Genomic DNA, 19,014 nt, shown 5'->3' with positions numbered 1-19,014 from the left:
TCACCCCCAAGTGCTGACAGTACACTTTGGCTTATTCCAAGCAGATCCCCTAGAGGGGCAGGTCTCTCCTTCCCAAACCCACTTGGGGCCGTGCCAGGCTGGGAGTGAATGTCAAGCTCTCTGGGAGCTATTCCCTCAGGCATTAGTCAGTCATGGGCCTCAACGCAGCCCACTCTGTTTACCCAGCCTCTTTGATCCAGGGATTGCAAAGCCCTTAACACGTTCAGCCTCATTAGTGGCCTCTGAAGTGGTGGCTTTGATGGTTTCATCCGGGGTGGAAAAAACAAATCCATAGAGGAGGCCCCAGGTCACCTGGGTGAACCCAGCCACTTCACCTGCTCAGTGGGTCCCTGCTGGGCTCAAAATGGTTTGAAGAGCCAGTGGAAAGGCTTTCTTTGCTTGGTGACTGAAAATAGCCTCCCCGCCTTCACTCCAACCAGGCCCACCCCACTGGGTCCTGGGAGGGACTAAGGTGGTCCCAGCTCCTGATTTGGGCATGTTGTGGATGCTCACAGGATAAGCATATAGGCTTAGCTTGTTGGGGTAGGGAGGGGGCCTCACCTGGATGTGCTTGTTTCCGAGGATGAGCAAGCCAGGAACCCGTGGTTCGTGCGTATACCTACATTCAGCCCACGGTGAGCTAGCTACCCCTCGAGGGGTTGGGAATATGTCAGTACACCAAAGACCAAGATTCCTGCCCTCGTGAAGATGACCTTCTAATGGGGTAGGCAGAAAATAAACTATATAATCTTAGAAGGTCTGCAATGCTCACAAATCTACGTAGCAGGGTAAGGGGTTAGAATAGCTGGCATATACAATTTTTAAGACTTCAGGGTGCACCTCATTGTAAGAGTGACACTTGGTTGAACAGATTTAAAGGTAGTAGAAAGCAAGCCACATGGATGTCTGGGGGCAGAGGGTGCGGGCAGAGAGAACTGGTCTGAGAATGTACACCTGCTCCTGGCAGGCATGGCTGTCTGAACTTGAGCAGGTGCCTGTACTCACCGGTGCCAGTGTGCAGCCTGCATGGGTGTGAGCAGCAAGACAGAGAAAGGAGCTTCTGGTCACAGCTACTGTTTCTGGAGTGCTATACTCCAGGGCAGGACTATGCTGAAGTCTCCCCGACCATTACCCTCATTTCATCCTGGCAACAACTCCAAGAGACAAGCGCAAGGATTATCTCCATTTTACAGACCGGGAAACTGATACCAGAGAGGCCAGAGGTTTGACTCCAGAGCCATTGCCATTAACCCCTGCACCGCCCTGCCCCTACACTCTGATTTCCCACGAATGAACTTGACAGTGTCTCCTGTACATATATGCAACGAGGCATGTTTGGCATTTGACAGAGTGAGTCTGCATTACTGTGACTGCCATTTTATGTACGACTATAGCAGGGTGCCAAGATGTAGATTTTTCTTGATGTATATGTGACAACAGCCATGGCTTGTGATGACTATGTCAGAGGCCTGGGGTGACAACAGGGATGCCTGTGGCTATGTTTGGGGGTGGTGCAGTGTTTCCGGGTGTGAGAAAAACACTGACTCAGTGGCTGACATTGTGCGCTCGTAGACAATTCCTGCAGCCATCTAAGATGCCAGGACAGGCAGGAATCAAGAACTGGAAATCAGGGCGAGAGAGAGGAAGGCCGAGGCAGGAAACCCCCATCCCCCACCCCAACCCCACAGTGCTCTCCAAACAGCAGTCCACCCACCCCTTAGGACCATAGTGGGTTGGGGGAATTCCAGAGGGAGAAGTAGCTTTGCTGCAAACATTGGCGAACAGGAGATACGCCCCGCCCCCAGGCAGTTACATGATGTGTTGGCCCCTCCAGTCCCACTCTCTGCCCTTCTCCCTGCTCTGCCCTGGGGAGGATGACCTCTAGGGACTATGCATCACTGGCTCCCTTGTTCCCTGCCTTCCTGTTGGGTTCAGCCAATGAGAGGCTCCAGCAGGAAACTGGAGAATGGGATGTTTATTCCCCTGCTCCCTCCCCACCAGGATGCCATGGTTGGCTACATCTCTCAATCAAAGGTCACTTCTCCTGTCAGGGGCCCTCTCCACACAGCTATACTCTCCAGATCCCTTTGCCCTCCCCTCTCCTCCCCACTTCAGGCCCAGGAGTTGTAAAGCCTTCTCAATGTTGCTGTCCCCAGAGAGCCGCACTGTTCCTTGTTAGTTTCTTAAGCCAACGCCTTTGGCAATAGTCCCTTTTCAATCTCTTCCCTGTTCGAGTGCCCTGTCTCCTGCTAGGACCCTGACTGACAAACAGGTCCATACGGCCGCCACGGTCACACACAGTCTTCCACAGATCATAATGCTGCCATGTTATCACAAACATGCAGGCATCCCTGTGGGTCACAGTCTCACGTGTGCCTTCCCACCCCCCTTCTTCCTCATCACATCCTTAATCGGGGAAGACTTCCTGGAGTGGGTCAGCTTTGAGCCAGGTCAAGGGAGAAATCAGTCTGCAAATCAGTCAACAGGCCCAAGATTGCCAAACAAAACTAACCAGAAGGTGCTCAAGGAACTGCCAGCTTAAAGAGCCGTGACAGACACATACAAAAGAAAGAAGGCAAGGATACTTGCAAAGTAAACTTCAAAACCACATGCATTTGTCTCACATTATTGAAATGTATTCTTCCTGAATGTATGAATCAAGGGACTGACTCAATATACATTCCTTATGCCAAATTCCACAAGTTCTGGGTTGTGTGTAAATGTAGCCCCCTTCCTTCTATAATCAGAATATTTGAATAAGTGTGGTTTTCTTTCCTCATTTAAAACTTTGCTTAGAGTTTTTATGTGGCTACCACCTCTTTTGAGAAAGAGGTGTGTCTCCCTCCCCCTGCCCCAGGAGCCAGAGTTGACCATCTTTCTGAGAAGCCACAGGCACCTCCCACACAGAGAGGGCAAGGACAGTGGATGAGGGAGACAGGGATTTTCTCAGACCATTTTCCGTCAAACAGGTCTCGCTGCTGTTAGACTGAGAAGCTATAGCAGCTACCAAGCTGCACTGTGACTTAAGAATGATGACTATATTTGTAAGAGAAATCCTTTTCACTTTCACATTGGAAATGTTTGCTGCACTCTTAACTAACCTGATTGCATATCGAGGACCTGTTGTAACACTTTCAATTGCACAGGGGAAGCCAAAGTCAAATGCGGCATACATAAAGAAATTCACACAGGCAACTTCCTGAGTCCAGCCCCCTGCTCCTGTAAAACGACACGCTCCTGCAAAGTGAGGAGGGCTCAAGGATGTGTAGGGTCCACCGAAGTCTTCCTGAAGGAGGTGCCCAGGGAAGGAGTTCAGATCCATACAGTGGAGGCTCTAAAGAGCTGGGAGGAGCTGGAGAAAATAATTTCAAGAGCTTTAATTACCTCTTTCCCACAGCCACCCAGCCCCACCCAAACCCTTCCACATCTACCTCCTTAAGAGGGGCCACTGTGAAGAGAAGGTACAGGAGCAATATTATGCAGCTGGACTCCACTGGCTCCCACCCTGGAAGGAGTGGGTGCTCCTGGGGTAAGCAGAGGTTCCCCTGAGCCTTTGTCCTTGGCTGGGATCCCCACTGGTCTAAGTAGCTGGAATGGAATGTTCCTGGGATGAAAAGCCTGACCCCTCCTCCACTTCTCCCCTTATGGAGTTCCCCAGGGCCCGCAGTGGGAGGGCAGGGGACTGATCCAGGGATTCCTGATTTGGCAATGCTCTGGAGAAGCAAAGGCCCACACTGCCTGGGGGCTCTGTCCTGGGAGGTTAGGCAGATGGGCTCCATCACGCTTTTCCAGATCTCCACTATGTGCCAGGCACTTAGTGTGACCTCTCATTTACTACTCAGAAGCCAGTTCCTCTCTAGATCCCCAAAACACACAGAAAAGAAACTGGCTCAGAGAAGGGAAGTCATTTGCCCAAAGGCTCCCACCTGAGAGGTTCCAGGCCAGGACTGAACCCCTGGTCTGTCTTGTTCCAAGCCTGGGGGTACTTTCTGCCCCAACACAGAGCCTGTCACCCTCCTCTGCCATCCCAGGCGCTGCTCTCCCTGGCAGGAAACATTCTAGCCCAGTTGTGCAGGGAGGAGGCAGCCCTCCAAGGCAAGCCCAAGCCCTGAGCATAGTCGACCAGCCCTTGCCTGAAGCCAGGTGTGCTGACTCAGCCTGACTCACCCCTCCAGAGCCCAGACAACCAGGCTGGGGAGCCAACCTCTGGAGGTGGGCGGTGGGTGCAGACCTTGGGGAGGGGCACTTTCTGCTACCCCTCCAGCATCTCATCACATTCCTCCCCAGAACCAAAGATCAGAGTTCGCTGAACCCAGACATAAAAGTGAGAGCCCAGAAATCCCCCCAATGGAGCCCTCATTCACCTGATAAATGAAAAGCCACATAGCCAAATGTTTAAGGGAACCCCACTTACAGGTTCTATATCCTTGGGCAAGTCACCTGTCCTCCCTCACCCTCAGTTTCCTTATCCAATGGGGATAATAACCCCTACTTTGCAGAATAGCTTGGATGACTGAAACAGATAATGGGTGTAAAAGGGCGTAGCACAATGCCTAGCACAGAGGAGGCGGTTAATGTATTATTCCAGAGCCAAGGATTCCCTTCCCCACTGACTCCGGGCCAGGGTGCAGTCGGGACTTAATGGAGGAAGAAATAGGCTGGGGATCTCTCAGCTTCCCCAAATACACCCTCCCCCCAATCCCTCCTGTAAAGAACCTCTCCTTCAGCTCTGACAGGCCTGGACCCCTGGGTTTTCTCTACAGCTGGCTGTCAGGGAAAGGGAGCCTCCTGCAGACTGCCCACTGCAGGCTTAGAGCACCTGAGCAGAGACCTGTTACTTCAGCCAAATCTCTTGGTCCCCAGGTGGCAGTGGGATGGGGCTGTCCTGACCAATTATCAGTGTAATAAAGTAGTGAGAAGTGCGATGACTCCAGGCTTTTACTCAGATGGTGACCACCAAGAAGAGCAACCTCTCTTCCTAGGACAGTCTTTCCTGACGGACCTTCCCCCCGGCCGGGACACCAGCCCAGCCAGAGTTCCTTTGAGCCCCTTCTCCAAGCCACCTCCACATACCGCTCTTCTGCCAGGCTTTTAAAGCTCAAGGCCTAAGAAGCATTTCCAGGGAAGAGGCAGGCTGGGGGTGGGGACACTGTGGTCCCAGCCTGCTCCTGGCCATCCCTGTGCCCTGGGAAGCAGCCCCACACTGCCCTCTGGTGGCACCATCCAGACACCCTCACTTGGCAGACACCCTCACTTGGCAGGAGCTAGCCAAGACAGGGAAGGAGCTGATCCAGGGAAGGGGCAGGTCCCAGACCACAACCCTGAACTGGTTTTCCAACCCCAGGCACTAACCTGAAGAAAGGCTCATTTCCCTTTGATGAGATCCCAGATTCACTGGTGGCCATCAATGTCCTCAATGCTCACTCAGGTCCCTCAAGATCCCCTGTAGTCAGTCCAGTCCCCAGGCCTGGTGGCCATCATGAATGTGTTCAGGAAGTCATGGGGGCGGGAAGGTCAGTTTCCTGGCCAGGGGCTATAGTTACTCCTGAAGGCCTAAAAATAGCCCTCCAACAACACACACTGCCCAGCCCCCAGAGGGTTCCCTGGGATGGTGACTGTCAGGGAAGGCTGCCTAGAGGAGGGCTGGGAGACACAAGCCCTTGAAAGCAGACACCCTCTGATTCAGGACTGCTTCTTGAGCCCCTGGACTGAGTAGACACCGATGTTTGTTGACTGAGGAGAAAACAGAGCTTCCTAGAGGGAGCCCTGGGTGGGCCAGGCAGAGGTAGGAAGGTTACTTTTGTTAGCCGGCTGAGAGATAGTGGGAAAAGCACTGAATCAAGAGCTGGGGTTCAAGTCACTGAGCGCTGTGTACTCTGGCCAAGGCCCTCTGTGAGAAGCAGTGGAGCATCTGGAAGTAGAAGGAAGGGAGAGAGCTGCCTGGGACACTAGGATCAATCTCCATTTCCTACACACATATACACCACTTTCTCCAGTAAGAGCCATCTCTAATTCCCCTTCTGCCCCCCCTCCAAATCAGGACAAAGCTGATTACCAATAAACCCCAGAGAAAGGCAAAATTGTGACGGCACCAAGCACTTTACACCATTAGCTAAAAGCTTCTCTGGACCAAGTGCCCTCTTCCGTGCAACCCAGAAAACAAACAGTTCTGGCTACAGCCCAGCACTGCGGCCAAAGCTCCTCACTGTGTCACCTCCAGAACGTCCTTGTCCTTTCTCAGCCTCTAGACCACAAATGACCCAAGGAGCTTTGGAAGGTTCTCTTTCTCTAGGGAGGCCAGAGGATGCCAGGGCCCCCCACTGCTCTCCTGGTCCCCAAGCTCCTTCAGTCTCTGAGATCTCCTCCTGGACTTCCCTTCCCCAGCTAAGAATGAGTTCAGGAAGGCCAAAAAGGCCAAAACCAGCCAAAAAGTCCGGTACCCGAGGAGAGGAAGGACTGATAGGTCATAGGGTCCCTGGGGCTCTCCCTTTCAGAGCAGTACCTGAACCTCAGGACTCTAGGATTAAGCCAGATTCCCAGGACTGTGACTCTGGTTTTCTCATCCTACCCCCTTCTCCCCATTCTCAAGCCATGACATGGGGGGCACAGCTATACTCAGAGAGACTGAGGAAACTAGCCCAAAGAGGGGCAGAGTTGTTCGAGGTCACATAGCAGACAGGCAGCTCTTTAGCCCCTGCCCCTGGACAGGGAAGAGACACTAGGAGAAGGACACACAGGCCTGGGACCTAGTTCTGTCCCCTTGCTGGCATGCGACCTTGCCACTTTGAAAAATAAGGACTTTAAATTAGCTCCTGGCTCCACTAACAAAAGCACTGCCTGTTTCTAGGCATGATTTAAGAGAATAAAACATTCTTCCATGACTTATGGGGGAAGAAGACCTCTGTCCTTTGTTAACCTCACAATAGCCCTTCCGGGAGGTAAAGATACCCACTTCACAGACTGACTGAGAAGTGAAACTACAGTCCACTCAGCTGGTGAGCAGCAAAGCAGCAGACAGGCCATTCACAGCTGGGTGGGGACAGGGAAAGAGGAGCCTGAAAGGCATGGGGACAGAAAGAGAAGCAGATCTCATTTTATGGCTGGCCCTTTAAGTCCCCCCAGTCTAGAAGCTGATGACATAACCCCCTTGGGGCCGGTTAAAGGCTATCATCTGGCTCCATTGCTGGGAGAGCCATCTTAGGGACAGGTTGGGGAGGGGGGCAGCTTAGGTGAGACTTAGCACCTGAGGCTTTAGGCAGTTACCAAACACTGGATACCTAAGTCTGGCTGTACTCTGAGCAAAGCTGCATGAAGGCACAAGAAAAACATCTTGTCTCCTAGAAATGGAAGGGCCTAAGAATGATGGGAACATATCCTCAACCTCTCTGGGATCCATCTCCCCAAATGGGAAACAGGGGTTTAGGAGAGAACTCAGGGGTACACTGCTATGCCAGCTCCCACCCCATCCTGGGACCTCATTATTCTGTCCTCCCCAAGGCATGCAACTCGGTGGTGCCAGAACACAGCAGCCTCAAGGGCAAGACTCTTCTTACAGCCCCAAGGGACTCAAGAAAGGCGATGCAGGTGGAGGTGAGGGTGGGGTGTGCTGCGTCAGTGCAGCAGGCTGCAATTGGTAAGTGCTGGTAAACCCCTCCTGTGGTCTAAGCACCCTCAATTTGTCCAACCTGAGGGAAGTTGGTGCTACCACCTCACTCCCAAGAAGGTCTGGGAGAGGCGGCAACAGAAAGTGGACTCCAAGAAAAGGAGATTCGGGACCCTGCAACACCCCGCCCTCCCCCTCGGACGCACCAGCCGCTAAGACCGCACCTCAGCCTGCTTTACTGGTCCCCCGGCCCCCTGACTGTCTCTTCCTGTGGTCGGTCAGTCCATCCATCCACGTCGGTGACGCCGTCCATCCAGCTGGCGTCCGCAATCCTTCGGTCGGCACCTCGGCGATGGCCTGTGGGGGGTGGCCGGGGGTCCTGGTGCTGAGGTCAGCGCTGGGGGGAGGCGGGGCCGCGGGGCGGGCTTCGGCGGAAGGGCGAGTCGGGCTCGGGGCCATGGCCCCGCCGCAGGCGTCCGGTGCTCCAGGGCACGCAGCTACCGAGACCCAGCGCCGAGGCCAGCAGCGCCGGCGGGCGGCCGCGACGGCCGCGGCGCGAGCCCTTCTTGATGCGCGACCCGTGAGTCGCCAGGTAGAGCTCGGACTGCGCCACGCCACCGCCCAGGCGGCCCACGCTCTCGGCGCGATGCGCCAGGCGCAGCTCCGCCGCTAGAAAGACGCGGTGCAGCTGCAGCACGCGGCTCTCCAACTCCGACACCAGGCGCCGGCGGCCCTCCACCTCGAGCAGTCGCCGCCGTGCTTCGGCCAGCTCCAACGCGCGGCCCCCTGCCCCCGCAGCCCCCGCGCCCGGGCCGCCGCCCGCGCCCCCTGCCGGCCCGGTGCCCACCGGACCCTCGTTAGCACCCTGGCGCCAGCGCTGCAGCTCCTGTCCCTCCGCCGAGCCCGTGGATGCCGGGGCCGCCTCCGTCAGCTGCGAGGCCTGAGCCGGGGTCTGGGTCCGGGTCAAGGTCGGAGTTGGGGGCGGGGGCTGAGAGGACAGCAGGGGCCCCCGGGGAGGCGGCGGCGGGGACCCTGGTTCCGCCGCCCCTTCCTGGGTCCCCGGGCCGCAGGCGCTGATGCGGCAGCCCGGCATCCCCCGCCCCCGCAGCGGTCTGCAGCGGTGGGTCCGCTGGTCTGGCCTGCTGCCCCCGCTCGGGGGAGGATGGACAGCAACCACCAGAAAGATGCAGCCGCGGCCCCCGCACCAGCGCAGCGCCAGCTGCTGGTGAGTCTTATAGAACACGGGGCGGAGCGATGGACTGCACAGCCAATCAAAGGCTGGCATGCCCTGAACCCGCCTCCCCCGCCCGGCGGGGTCACCACATTGCTCAAACACTTCAGGTCCTTGATCGGCTCTGCCATGGTAGGGCATTCAGTTCCCACCCACCTGCCCCAAAATTTTGGGTGGAAAGAGGACTGCATCTTTGGTCTGGGCCCTGAGTCATAAGCTCTGGTAGCTGGTGCTTAGAAATCATTTGCTACAGTCTCCACCTGGGGGAGGGTTTTGCCTGAAGCCACACTATGTGACAGTGAGAGGCTGGAAGTTTGACTCCTTGCACAGTGCTCCTTCTCGTACCGCACGCCGTCCCTCGGTCGAATCGGTTCTGCCTGGTTTCCTGGGCCACAAGGCTCACCAGGACCCCCTTCTCAATCTCTCTGGGACAATGGAGGGGTTAAAACAGTGGGGTGACTGGCGTCCCGGTGGGGATCTGGCCGGGTCGGTTCCCCACCCGACAGACCCCTCGCGTGCAGAACAAACCACAGCGCTGATGCTGAGCCTGGCGCAACTTGGGCAAACCTTGATGGCCTCCTCTGTGCAAAATTCTTTCCATTACTCTGCTTCAGTTGCTGTTCCCAGTAGGTGTCCACACACCTTTACATGGGGGGGAAACAGACCCAGAAGGTGCAGTAGTACCTTCCCCAAGGTCACTTTGCAGGTTGGTTTCTGAATCTGGGCCACTGGATAGGACCAGCTCAGCCATTTATGCCGTGTGGGGGCTCAGATACCTGGGTCTCCTCACTGTCATTGGGTGACCCTCCTTAACTGGGACCATAGTCATCCTGGCAAAATGATAAAACAACAGAAATGACCTGGCTGTACCCCCTCCAAACACTGATCCAGAAGCCATGGCCCTGCCTCAGTTTCCATCTGCTTAAAGTTACCATCAGAGGTGGGAGGTCTCTGTGATGGGCCGGGCAGAGGCTGGAGGGCCAGAAATCAGCTCTGACCCATTGGGAATTGCTGCCCACCAACCCTGGGCTCAGGGGGATTGCCAAAATTGTGGCCAGTGTGATTACTGCCTCAGTCTGAAGAGCAGGCAGATGCGGGAGCTGCCCTGGCTTGACGTGGAGGAGGACAGAGATGGAGCCTCCCCCAGCCCAACCCCCCACTCTCCCACTCCCCCACTCCCCCACTCCCGGTTGTCTCAAGTGCTTTCAGGGGCCTAGGATGGAGTGATTGGGACTCATGGGAGTGGGAGAGACAGCTAGGCTCCTGAGAGGCAGCTCAGAATGGGCTCAGAGAGGAGGGAGAGGCCCATGAAGGGGCGCCAGGCTAGGTGAAGAGGAAGGGAGGAGGACTTAGGAGGGAGTGAGGAGAAGGGTGTTCAGTGACCAGGAGTAGTGCAGGGTCAGGGGAGGAGAAGGAGAGGGGCTCAGTGAATTATGATGGGCTCAGGGAGAGGGGAGGGTTTGAGTGGGCACATTGGTGCTATAGGAGGCCCACAGAGGGAAAAGGAGAAGGGAAATGCAATGAGGGAAATAGGGCCTCAGGGGGTCAGAGGGACTCGGAATGACTGAGGCTCGGGAATTACCAAGTTGCCCCCAGGAAGGAGGAATGCCCTGCTGAATGGTGTCATCCCTTTGAATGGTCTCCTTTGTGTCATCAACCCTTGTATCTTTTCTCTGTGCAGAAGACCCCCTCCCCATTGTCACTAGGGACAGTGACAGGTGTTTTGTCTACATCAGGCATATATCACTGCTCCCAACTTCTGTGAGATGAATGAGGGGGACAAGACTAGGAAACTTACCTCTATCCCCCCCTCCATCGGCCAGATCCAGAGAACTAGCCAGATCTGAGTTCAAATCCCAACACATGGCCCATCTGAGTGACCTTGGGAAAGCCCTTTCTCTGAGTAGGAAGAGATACTCAACCTATATTTATTGAATGGATGAATGTTCTCTATCTCCTCACAATATCTCTAAGAAAAGCGCATCAGCAGCCTTTTCTTCCTGGTGAGAAACCAAAGCCCTGAGAAGTGAAGAGACTTGCTCAAGGTTACACAGCAGATAAGTGGCCAAGCAAGGTTTCAAACACACATCTGACTGACGCTAAAGTCATAGCTCACCTCCCTGTTATTCTTTGACATGTCTCCTCTTCCCATCCTCCATGGCATTTTCCACAAGTTATAAATGTATTTGTTTATTGTTTAGTTATTTAATAATGTCTCTCCCTGGACTGGTTTTGCTTATCATTAGACTCCCCTGAATTAAGTAGAATTCCTGCCCCCCCAATAAAGCACCCAATAAACATTTGTTTGAACTTAAAAATAATGCAAGGGTAGCTAGAGCTTGAGGAAAATAGGGAAGTCCCCTTCTTCATTCATTCATTTGTTCATTCATTCTTTTTTATTATTATTAAAGATTTTTATTGGGGAAGAGGTACAGAACTTTATTGGGGAACAGTGTGTACTTCCAGGAGTTTTCTCAGTCCAGTTGTTGTCCTTTCAGTCTTAGTTGTGGAGGGTGCAGCTCAGCTCCAGGTCCCATTGCCGTTGTTAGTTGCAAGGGGTGCAGCCCACCATCCCTTGTGGGAGTTGAACCGGAGTCAAACAAACCGGTCACCTTGTGGTGGAGAGCCGATGCTCCAACCAACTGAGCCACCTGTCCGCCATATTCATTCATTCTTTATTTCACTTATTCGACAAATTTGACCATTACCTTCTCTGTTGGGCTGGCTGCTGGAGGAATATCAACGATCAGATGGGCCCCTACCCTCAAGGAACACATAGTCTAGGGGGGACACAGACATGTGATGGCAGTTCCGTGAGGTATCTACGGGGAACACAGAGCAGATACTGAGCTCAGCTGGGTGAGGAGGGGATTAGAGAAAGTTCCCTGCAGATGATATTTAAACTGTAACCTAAAGGCTGAATCAAAATGAGTGATGCAAAGATGGGAAGGGAGAAGGATTCAGGATGGGTACATCCTGTGCACAGGACCAGAGGTGAGAGCTTTGGCATCAGCCAGCTTCCTTCCCAGATTCCTTAATCGCCCTGGGTTCCGCACTCCCAGGCGTGGACAGGAGCCCAGCCAACCTCCTCTTAGAGCACAGCCAGCCTGGAAAACACAGCATTTGGAATTAGGAAATACATTTTTAAACTATAATGATTGTTTTTTCTGATTTTATAAGTTATACATTCTTTTTGTAGATATGGGAAATAGATAAAATAGTAAGACGAGAGAGAGAGAGAGAGAGAGAGAGAGAGAGAGAGAGAGAGAGAGAGAGAATGAATCTGGAATTGGAGACTTGTGTTTGAATTGAAGCTGAGTCCTTTCCTAGCTGTGCCACCCTAAGAAAGGCACATTTTCCCTGTGATCTTGAGGGTCTGAGGAATGGAACTGCTAATACCTATTTCATAGGCAAGGGCACAGATAGATGCAAGGATTTGTCCAAGGTGTCACAAGCTAGTAATATCTGTCATTGGTCTGAGTCAGAGACCCTGAAAGAGAAGAGGCAGCCCGAGAGGGACCTGGGTCCAGAGTCCTGTCCATTATGTACACATCCCTCCCAGGACAGCAGCCAGCAGAGATAGAGCCTTATGGAGGGAGAGTGTGGCTGCGGCCCAAAGCTGGATACCCTCCATCAGCTGACAGTGTGGTGGGGCATGAGGTAAAGGCCTGAGAAGTCTTCTTGCATCCCAGCCTAGAAGATTCGAGGCTCTGCTAAGAGATCCAACCCCTCCCTTTCAGTCTCTTCCCTGCAACCTGGCCTGGCACCATCCAGGATGTGATATCAGTTTAATAATTTAGCAGATGCAGACAAAGATAGCAGCTCTGAAAATAACCCAACTAGGCCCAGCCTCCATCTCCTCTTTCCCCAGCAGACTCCCTGCCCTCCCCCCAAGGTTTCTGGTTGCCCCCACATCTGTCAGTGCCTCTGCCTGACAGTGGGCACCTGACTTGACACCTCCTCCTTTTCCTTCTTCTAGTCCTTCTTTTCCACCCTCTTCCTCGTCTCTTCTTTCTCTCAATTCTCATATTTAGAGGTTTTATATTAACTGGAGCTTAAAAAAGTCTTGTGATCAGAAGCTTGTCAGACTGTTAGGTTTAATTCATTATGTACACTTGAATAAGTCCTTTCTCTCTAAGCCTCTGTCCCCACATTTGCAAAATGAGGCCTCTGGATTCCGAAATGTGGCAGGAATAAAATGTTTGGGCAGTGGCAATCATTTGGACAGGGGACTGGATGTCTTCCCCAGAAACGCACAACTGCAGTGTCAGTGCCATCTCAGCCAACAGCACTTCAATCCCCCTTGCTGCTCCATCCAGAGGCTCACAGGTTTTCTTTGTTTTTAATTTCTCTTGTGATGAAAATTTTGCCCTAGTTATTATTCCTAGAATAAAAGGCTGTGATTTGTGTTCACATACCGTATTTCCCCCAAAATAAGACCTAGCTGGACAATCAGCTCTAATGCATCTTTTGGAGCAAATATTAATATAAGACCTAGTCTTATTTTTCTATAAGACCGGGTCTATAATATAATATAATATAATATAATATAATATAATATAATACCAGGTCATATATTAATTTTTGCTCCAAAAGACGCATTAGAGCTGATTGTCCGGCTAGGTCTTATTTTTGGGGAAACAAGGTAGATGTAGCAGGGTCCACGTGCGTTTGGTGCTTCATCACGTTTCTGACGATTGTATTTCCCTCTGGGAGGTTGAGAAGAGCAATACCTTTTCCCCCTTGATGAGTCTTTGCTCAAATCACACCACCTTTATGGGTCTCAGTTTTCATATCTCTAAAGTGGCCAGTTGTTGAAGGGTAAGTAGGACAAGGTAAGACTCCATGATCTCTAGATTGTCAGCACCCAAAGAGGTGAGAGCACTTCTGTTTTCATGCATTCATTCAACAACATAATTAAACACTTGCTATATACCAGCCACTATGTAAGGCGTTAGGGGCACAGCAGTAAATAAAAGAAGCACAGTCCCTTTTCCCTCGAAGCTTACATTTCAGAAATATAAATAATTAAATCCCAAGGCATGTGCCATAAAGGAATAATAAAATACCTGCTAATATTTACTTAGTGCTTACTCTGTGCCAGGTACTGATCCTGTGAGGTGCTATTATTAGCATACCCCATTTTACAGATCAGAAAACTGAAGAACAGGGTGGTTAAGTAAATGTGGCCAAGGTCACACGGTCAAAGAGTAGCCGAGCTAGGATTCAACGTGCAGTCCGTCTGCCTCCAGAGCCTGTTTTCGACCATGAGGCCACAGAGCTTCCCTAGAAATTGGGAACGAGGAACAAACTGGTGACATAATGGAAAGGGGAATCAGGGGGGCTTCTCCTTAGGAGGTGACATTTAAGCTGAGACCTGAAAGATAAGTAGGAGCCAGTCATGTGAAATCAGGGAGAGAGATTTCCCAGCAGAAAACAAAGATCCTGTGACAGAAAGCTCAGTGTGTTCAGTGCCTGGTAAACCAGCAGGAAAGTGGGGACAATTGAGGTCAGAGGAACAGGCTGGGCCTGGAGGCCAGGGTGAGTGTTTTGGATTTTACTCTTAAGTGCAGGGAAGCCTTTGAAAGGTTTAAGTGGGGATCAACATGATCTGATTTGTTTTGGGTGGGTTGTTTTTTTTTTTGCAGTTTTTTTATTAGTTTCAGGTGTGCAAAACAATGTAATAGTTAGACATTTACACCCCTCACAAAGTAATAACCCCCCTCCACCAATCTACTACCCCTCTGAAATTATATATAGCTGTTACAATTCCATTGAGTCTGTTCGCTGTTGTACTCCACATCCCATATATATATGAAATTATAGTTGACATACAATATTATTCAGCTTCAGCTTCAGGTGTACACTGCAGTGGTCAGGCATCTATACCATCCCTGAAGTGGTCTCCCTAATAAGACAAGTGTCCATCAGATACCCTACAAAATCTTTACAACATTATTGATGATATTCCCCAAACTGTCTTTCATATCCCCGTGGCAATCTTGTGGCTACCAATTTGTACTTTCTAATCCCCTCACCTTCTCCCCTATCCTCACCCCCTCGCATCTAGCAACCAGCAGTTTTTTCTCTATATCTCTGAGACTGTTCTGTTTAGTTTGCTCGTTTATTCTATTCTTGATCTGATTTGTTTTTAAAAGATCGTGCTGTTTGCTGTGTCGAGAATGAACTTAAATGGAGCAAGCGGGGGAATGAGGGAGATGAGTTAGGAGTTACTGCAGTAACTCCAGCTGAGAGAGGACGGTTCCAGGTCGGGTCTAATGGCAAGAGGTGGGAGGGGGGATGAATTTGGACTTTATTTGGTTGTGAACTGAGGATTTGTGGCTGGATTAATGTGGGGGTGAGGGAATGCTGTCTGGGTTTGTGGATGGAGCAGCAGAATGCATTGTGGTGCCCTTGCCTGAGATGGAAAAGAGCAAAGACCAAGGGAGGAACAGGGTTATTGTAGAAATCAAGGTCAACAGGCTTTTTTCCCCCTAAATAACAATTGCTTCATTGCAACAAAACAAAAACAAAAAAGAACAAAAAGGGGTCTACAGTATTAGCCCATTATAGCTTCCCATTTTTCAGTCCAACTAAGAAATATTATACTTTGCAGAGGGTGTACCTTCAGTTTCAAAGGTGGAAAGGTTATTTGAAGTAACTCATTAACGTAGCATTCATATAATATGGTTTGCATTACTGTGCATTGGAAAATGAAGGTCTAATTTGTAAAATCATGTTCATTATTTACCAGTCTAATGAGAAAAAGTAAAACAATAAAAAATAATACAGAGAGGGAAGAATATATTTCTGCTAAAGGTCTACATACATAGAGGATAGATAAACTTATGGAAATAATTTTGTTTTGGACACCTGTTTTGGAAACTGTTTTCTGCTTTCCTTCTCTACTTAACTATACTCACAGAATAAATTACTTCTGACACTTCTGGTCACCAAATGTGTCTTTGTTTTTTTTTTCCCCCCACACCAACCGATTCTCCAGTACCACTGGGTGTCCTGCAATTCAATTCAATTCTGACGTTAACCAGAGTTCACACAGACCACAGAGGTTAAGGGCTCATTCCCACAGGACTGCCCCCCCATTTCAGATGCTAATCTCAAGTAGTAGGGCCCCAGATTATCCACAATTTCTGTCGGATTTGGCCACAAATCAGAGGTTCTCATGACCCCCTCCTTGGATTCAATCCCTGCTTGAACAGCTCTGGAACTCATGGAAACACATATACCAGTTAATTATGTAATAAAGGATAATAAATGATACAGAACAGTCAGATGAATAGATACAAAGGCAAGGTGTGGAAGGGTGCTGAGCACAGGAGCTGCTGTCTCTATGGAATTGGGGTACGCCACCCTTCCAGCATGTGGGTGTGTTCACCAAACCAGAAGCTCTCTGAACTCCATATTTTGGGGATTTCTATGGAAGCTTCCTCACATAGGCATGATTGATCATGAACCCAATCTCCAGCCCCTCTCCCCTTCCCAGAGGATAGGGGTGGGGGCTGGGGCTGAGAATTCCAAGCTTCTAATCATGGCTTGGTAGTTCTGGTGACCAGCTCCCATCCTGAAGCTACCCACGTGCCCACCAAGAGTCACTTCATTAGAACAAAAGGCTCTGCGGTGACTCAGGAAATTCCAAGGGATGGAGTTGCTCTGTGTCAGGAACTGGGGGCAGACACCAAAACTGGCACGCCTCATTTTATTGTGCTTTACTTTATTGCACTTCACAGATGTTGTGTGTTTTGCAAACTGAAGGCAAGACCCTCTACCAGCAAAAAGATTATGATCCGCTTTATTGCGGATGGAACTGAACACACCATATCCCCCAGGTATGCCTGTATATACTTTTTCTATTATTTCACAACACCCAAGTTGGATATCCATGATAAGAAGGCAGGTGTATAGATGCTTCTGGGTCAGCACTGGAGAGGGTCAGGGCTGGAGACTTGAATTCGGGGAGTCATCGTCATATAAATGGTACTGACAGCCATGGAACAGGATGAATGGCCTCAGGAGAAAGTGTTGATAGAGGAGCGAAGCAGATGGAGGCCTGAGGTACCACAGTTAGAAGTCAGGATGACATGGGGTAACCAGCAAAGGAGCCTGAGCAGGAGTGCTTGGCCATGAGGGAGAAAACAACCAAGTGGCTGAACAATAAATTCAAGGTGAGGGAGTAACCATGGCAAATGTAGACCACTCTTCTGTGAAGTTTTGTTTTGTAAAGGAGCAGAGAAAGGGGTGGCAGCTGGCAAGAAAGTGAGGTCAAACGGGTCTGTGACTGAAGCTTAGTAGGAGCAGCTTCATATGCCAATGGCCTTGATCCAGTAGAGAAGGAAGTACGGTTGCCTGGCATGAAGTAATAACCTCAGGTGGGAGATTAAGGAAGCAAGAGAGGATAGGTTCTCCAGTTCACAAACCTCGCTACAAGCCTTCATTAAGTACTTACTGTGTGCCAGACACCATTCCAAGTGCTAGAGGGATATACCAGTGATTCAGACAGGCAAGGTCCTTGCCTTCTGAGCACGCTCAATCCAGAGGAAGAAAGGAAGGCCATAAAGAATCAACAAGATCATTTCCGAGTAGGTTACATGCCTGCTTTGAAGGAAATAAACAGGATGATGTGATAGGGAGTAACCGAGATGACGTACTTTAGAGGTCAAGGCTGACGGAGTGCGCAGCTGTGGTTTTTGCCTCCCATCATCCACTTGTCCTACTTTTGATAACAGAGCCTTTATATTTGGATGGGGCCCACTTTTCCTACATGCTTAATACATGTTTTTTGTGGAGCAGACTCCAGCCCATCTTTAGGAATGGGCTTGTGATCCCGGCCTAGCCAAAGAAACTCAGTTCTAGAATGTTTACCGACACTATTGGGAAAAAGAAACTTTCTTTGCTGGGAATTGTTAACTGAGTAGATTATAAACCTGAAGCGGCGGGCAGTCATCTTACCACCACAAGGGAAGTGCCTGCCTGTTACCTGGCAAGAAAGTCCAGAAACAGAGACCTGATGAGTGGAGAAATCACTGAAGCACCTGATTTCAGCTATACCTGAAGGTAGTGCTACACTTGGACTTTTCAGCTAAGTAAGCCAGGAAATTCTCTTGGTTTTTCTTAAGCTATTTTGAGCTGGGTTTTCTGTCACTTATAATTGAACAAATCCTGATTGATGAAGAAGGCCTGAAGGACACAAAGCAGCCAGACTTAGATGAGCCAGGGAGAAGCAATTGAGGTGGAAGGAACAGAAAGTGCAAAGATTCTTTGCAGAAGAGTTTGGCATATTTGGGGAACATGAAGGAAGCAGGCGAAGCTGGAATATGAGCTGTGGTGACAGAAGGAGACGGGATAGAATCACAGGAAGAAAGTTTCATTTCCAGCAAAATGGCAGACGAAGGGTGCACAAATGCTTTCCCATATAGCACTTTAAAAATGATGGATACATTTTAAAAATTATCTTTTGCAAAGTATCTATGAGCTGACTACAAAATAAGGGAAATAATACAGGCCAGAAATGACAAAAAAGGTCAATGAGTAAATGGGCCTTATAGCTGGTGTTTGTCCTGAAGGCACCTGTTGAACTCTGGGGCCCACACCAGTGAAAATTTTTTACTTCAACCCACAATAAGACATTTTACAACAGGACCCAGGACATAGACAAAAGTTTCACAAGCAGTACTCACCCTAATTACATGGGAGGTACCCTGATGTTTCCTGGTCTAGTCTATTTCATGCTATTTGATTCCTCTTTTTTTTTTTAAATGCTGCTTGGGATCCAGTAAATGAGGGCGTACCAAGAGTTGAAGAATATTCTATTTGGAGAGGGGCAGCCAAGGTGCAACCAAACTACAAGTTGCACTCAGGAAGCATTCAGAAGAAAGGGACCATTTGGGGTTCCAGCATTTTGTTCAATTTTTCTTTTCTAGGGAGTTAAATTTTGGCCATGTTGAGTTTGACATATGCCTGTTGGATAGATAGTCAAACAGAAATTTCAAGTGGGCAATTGAATTTATGTGTTTGGAGCTCAGGAGAGAGGACTAGGCTGCAGATATGAATTTGGAATCATCAGCATATAGACTGTTTAACTGCATGAGATGCTCATGCAATGAGCGAAGGCAGAGAAGAAAAGAGGACCAAGGACAGAGCCTGGGGCAGTCAGATGTTCAGC

General features: G+C 50.3%; 1 protein-coding gene across 2 annotated transcripts; it reads right to left on the bottom strand.

Annotated features, from left to right (window-relative positions):
* Positions 1-2,590: 2,590 nt before the first annotated feature.
* TRNP1 (TMF1 regulated nuclear protein 1) lies at positions 2,591-8,822 on the bottom strand. 2 transcript variants are annotated; one of them, XM_033114712.1, is made up of 2 exons: positions 7,810-8,822; positions 2,591-3,352 (listed from the first exon to the last, which is right to left on the bottom strand). In XM_033114712.1, exon 1 carries the CDS (start codon positions 8,694-8,696, stop codon positions 7,995-7,997), a length of 702 nt encoding a protein of 233 aa, XP_032970603.1. In that variant the 5' UTR covers positions 8,697-8,822; the 3' UTR covers positions 2,591-3,352; positions 7,810-7,994. The 2 variants fall into 2 exon arrangements, with proteins under 2 accessions (XP_032970603.1, XP_032970602.1); XM_033114711.1 differs by having other exon boundaries at positions 7,828-8,822.
* Positions 8,823-19,014: the final 10,192 nt, after the last annotated feature.

Source organism: Rhinolophus ferrumequinum, chromosome 9 (genome assembly GCF_004115265.2).
Source record: "Rhinolophus ferrumequinum isolate MPI-CBG mRhiFer1 chromosome 9, mRhiFer1_v1.p, whole genome shotgun sequence".
NCBI lineage: Eukaryota > Metazoa > Chordata > Mammalia > Chiroptera > Rhinolophidae > Rhinolophus > Rhinolophus ferrumequinum.
Note: the sequence above shows the minus strand (reverse complement) of the source record. Positions and strands in the feature narration are given on the sequence as shown.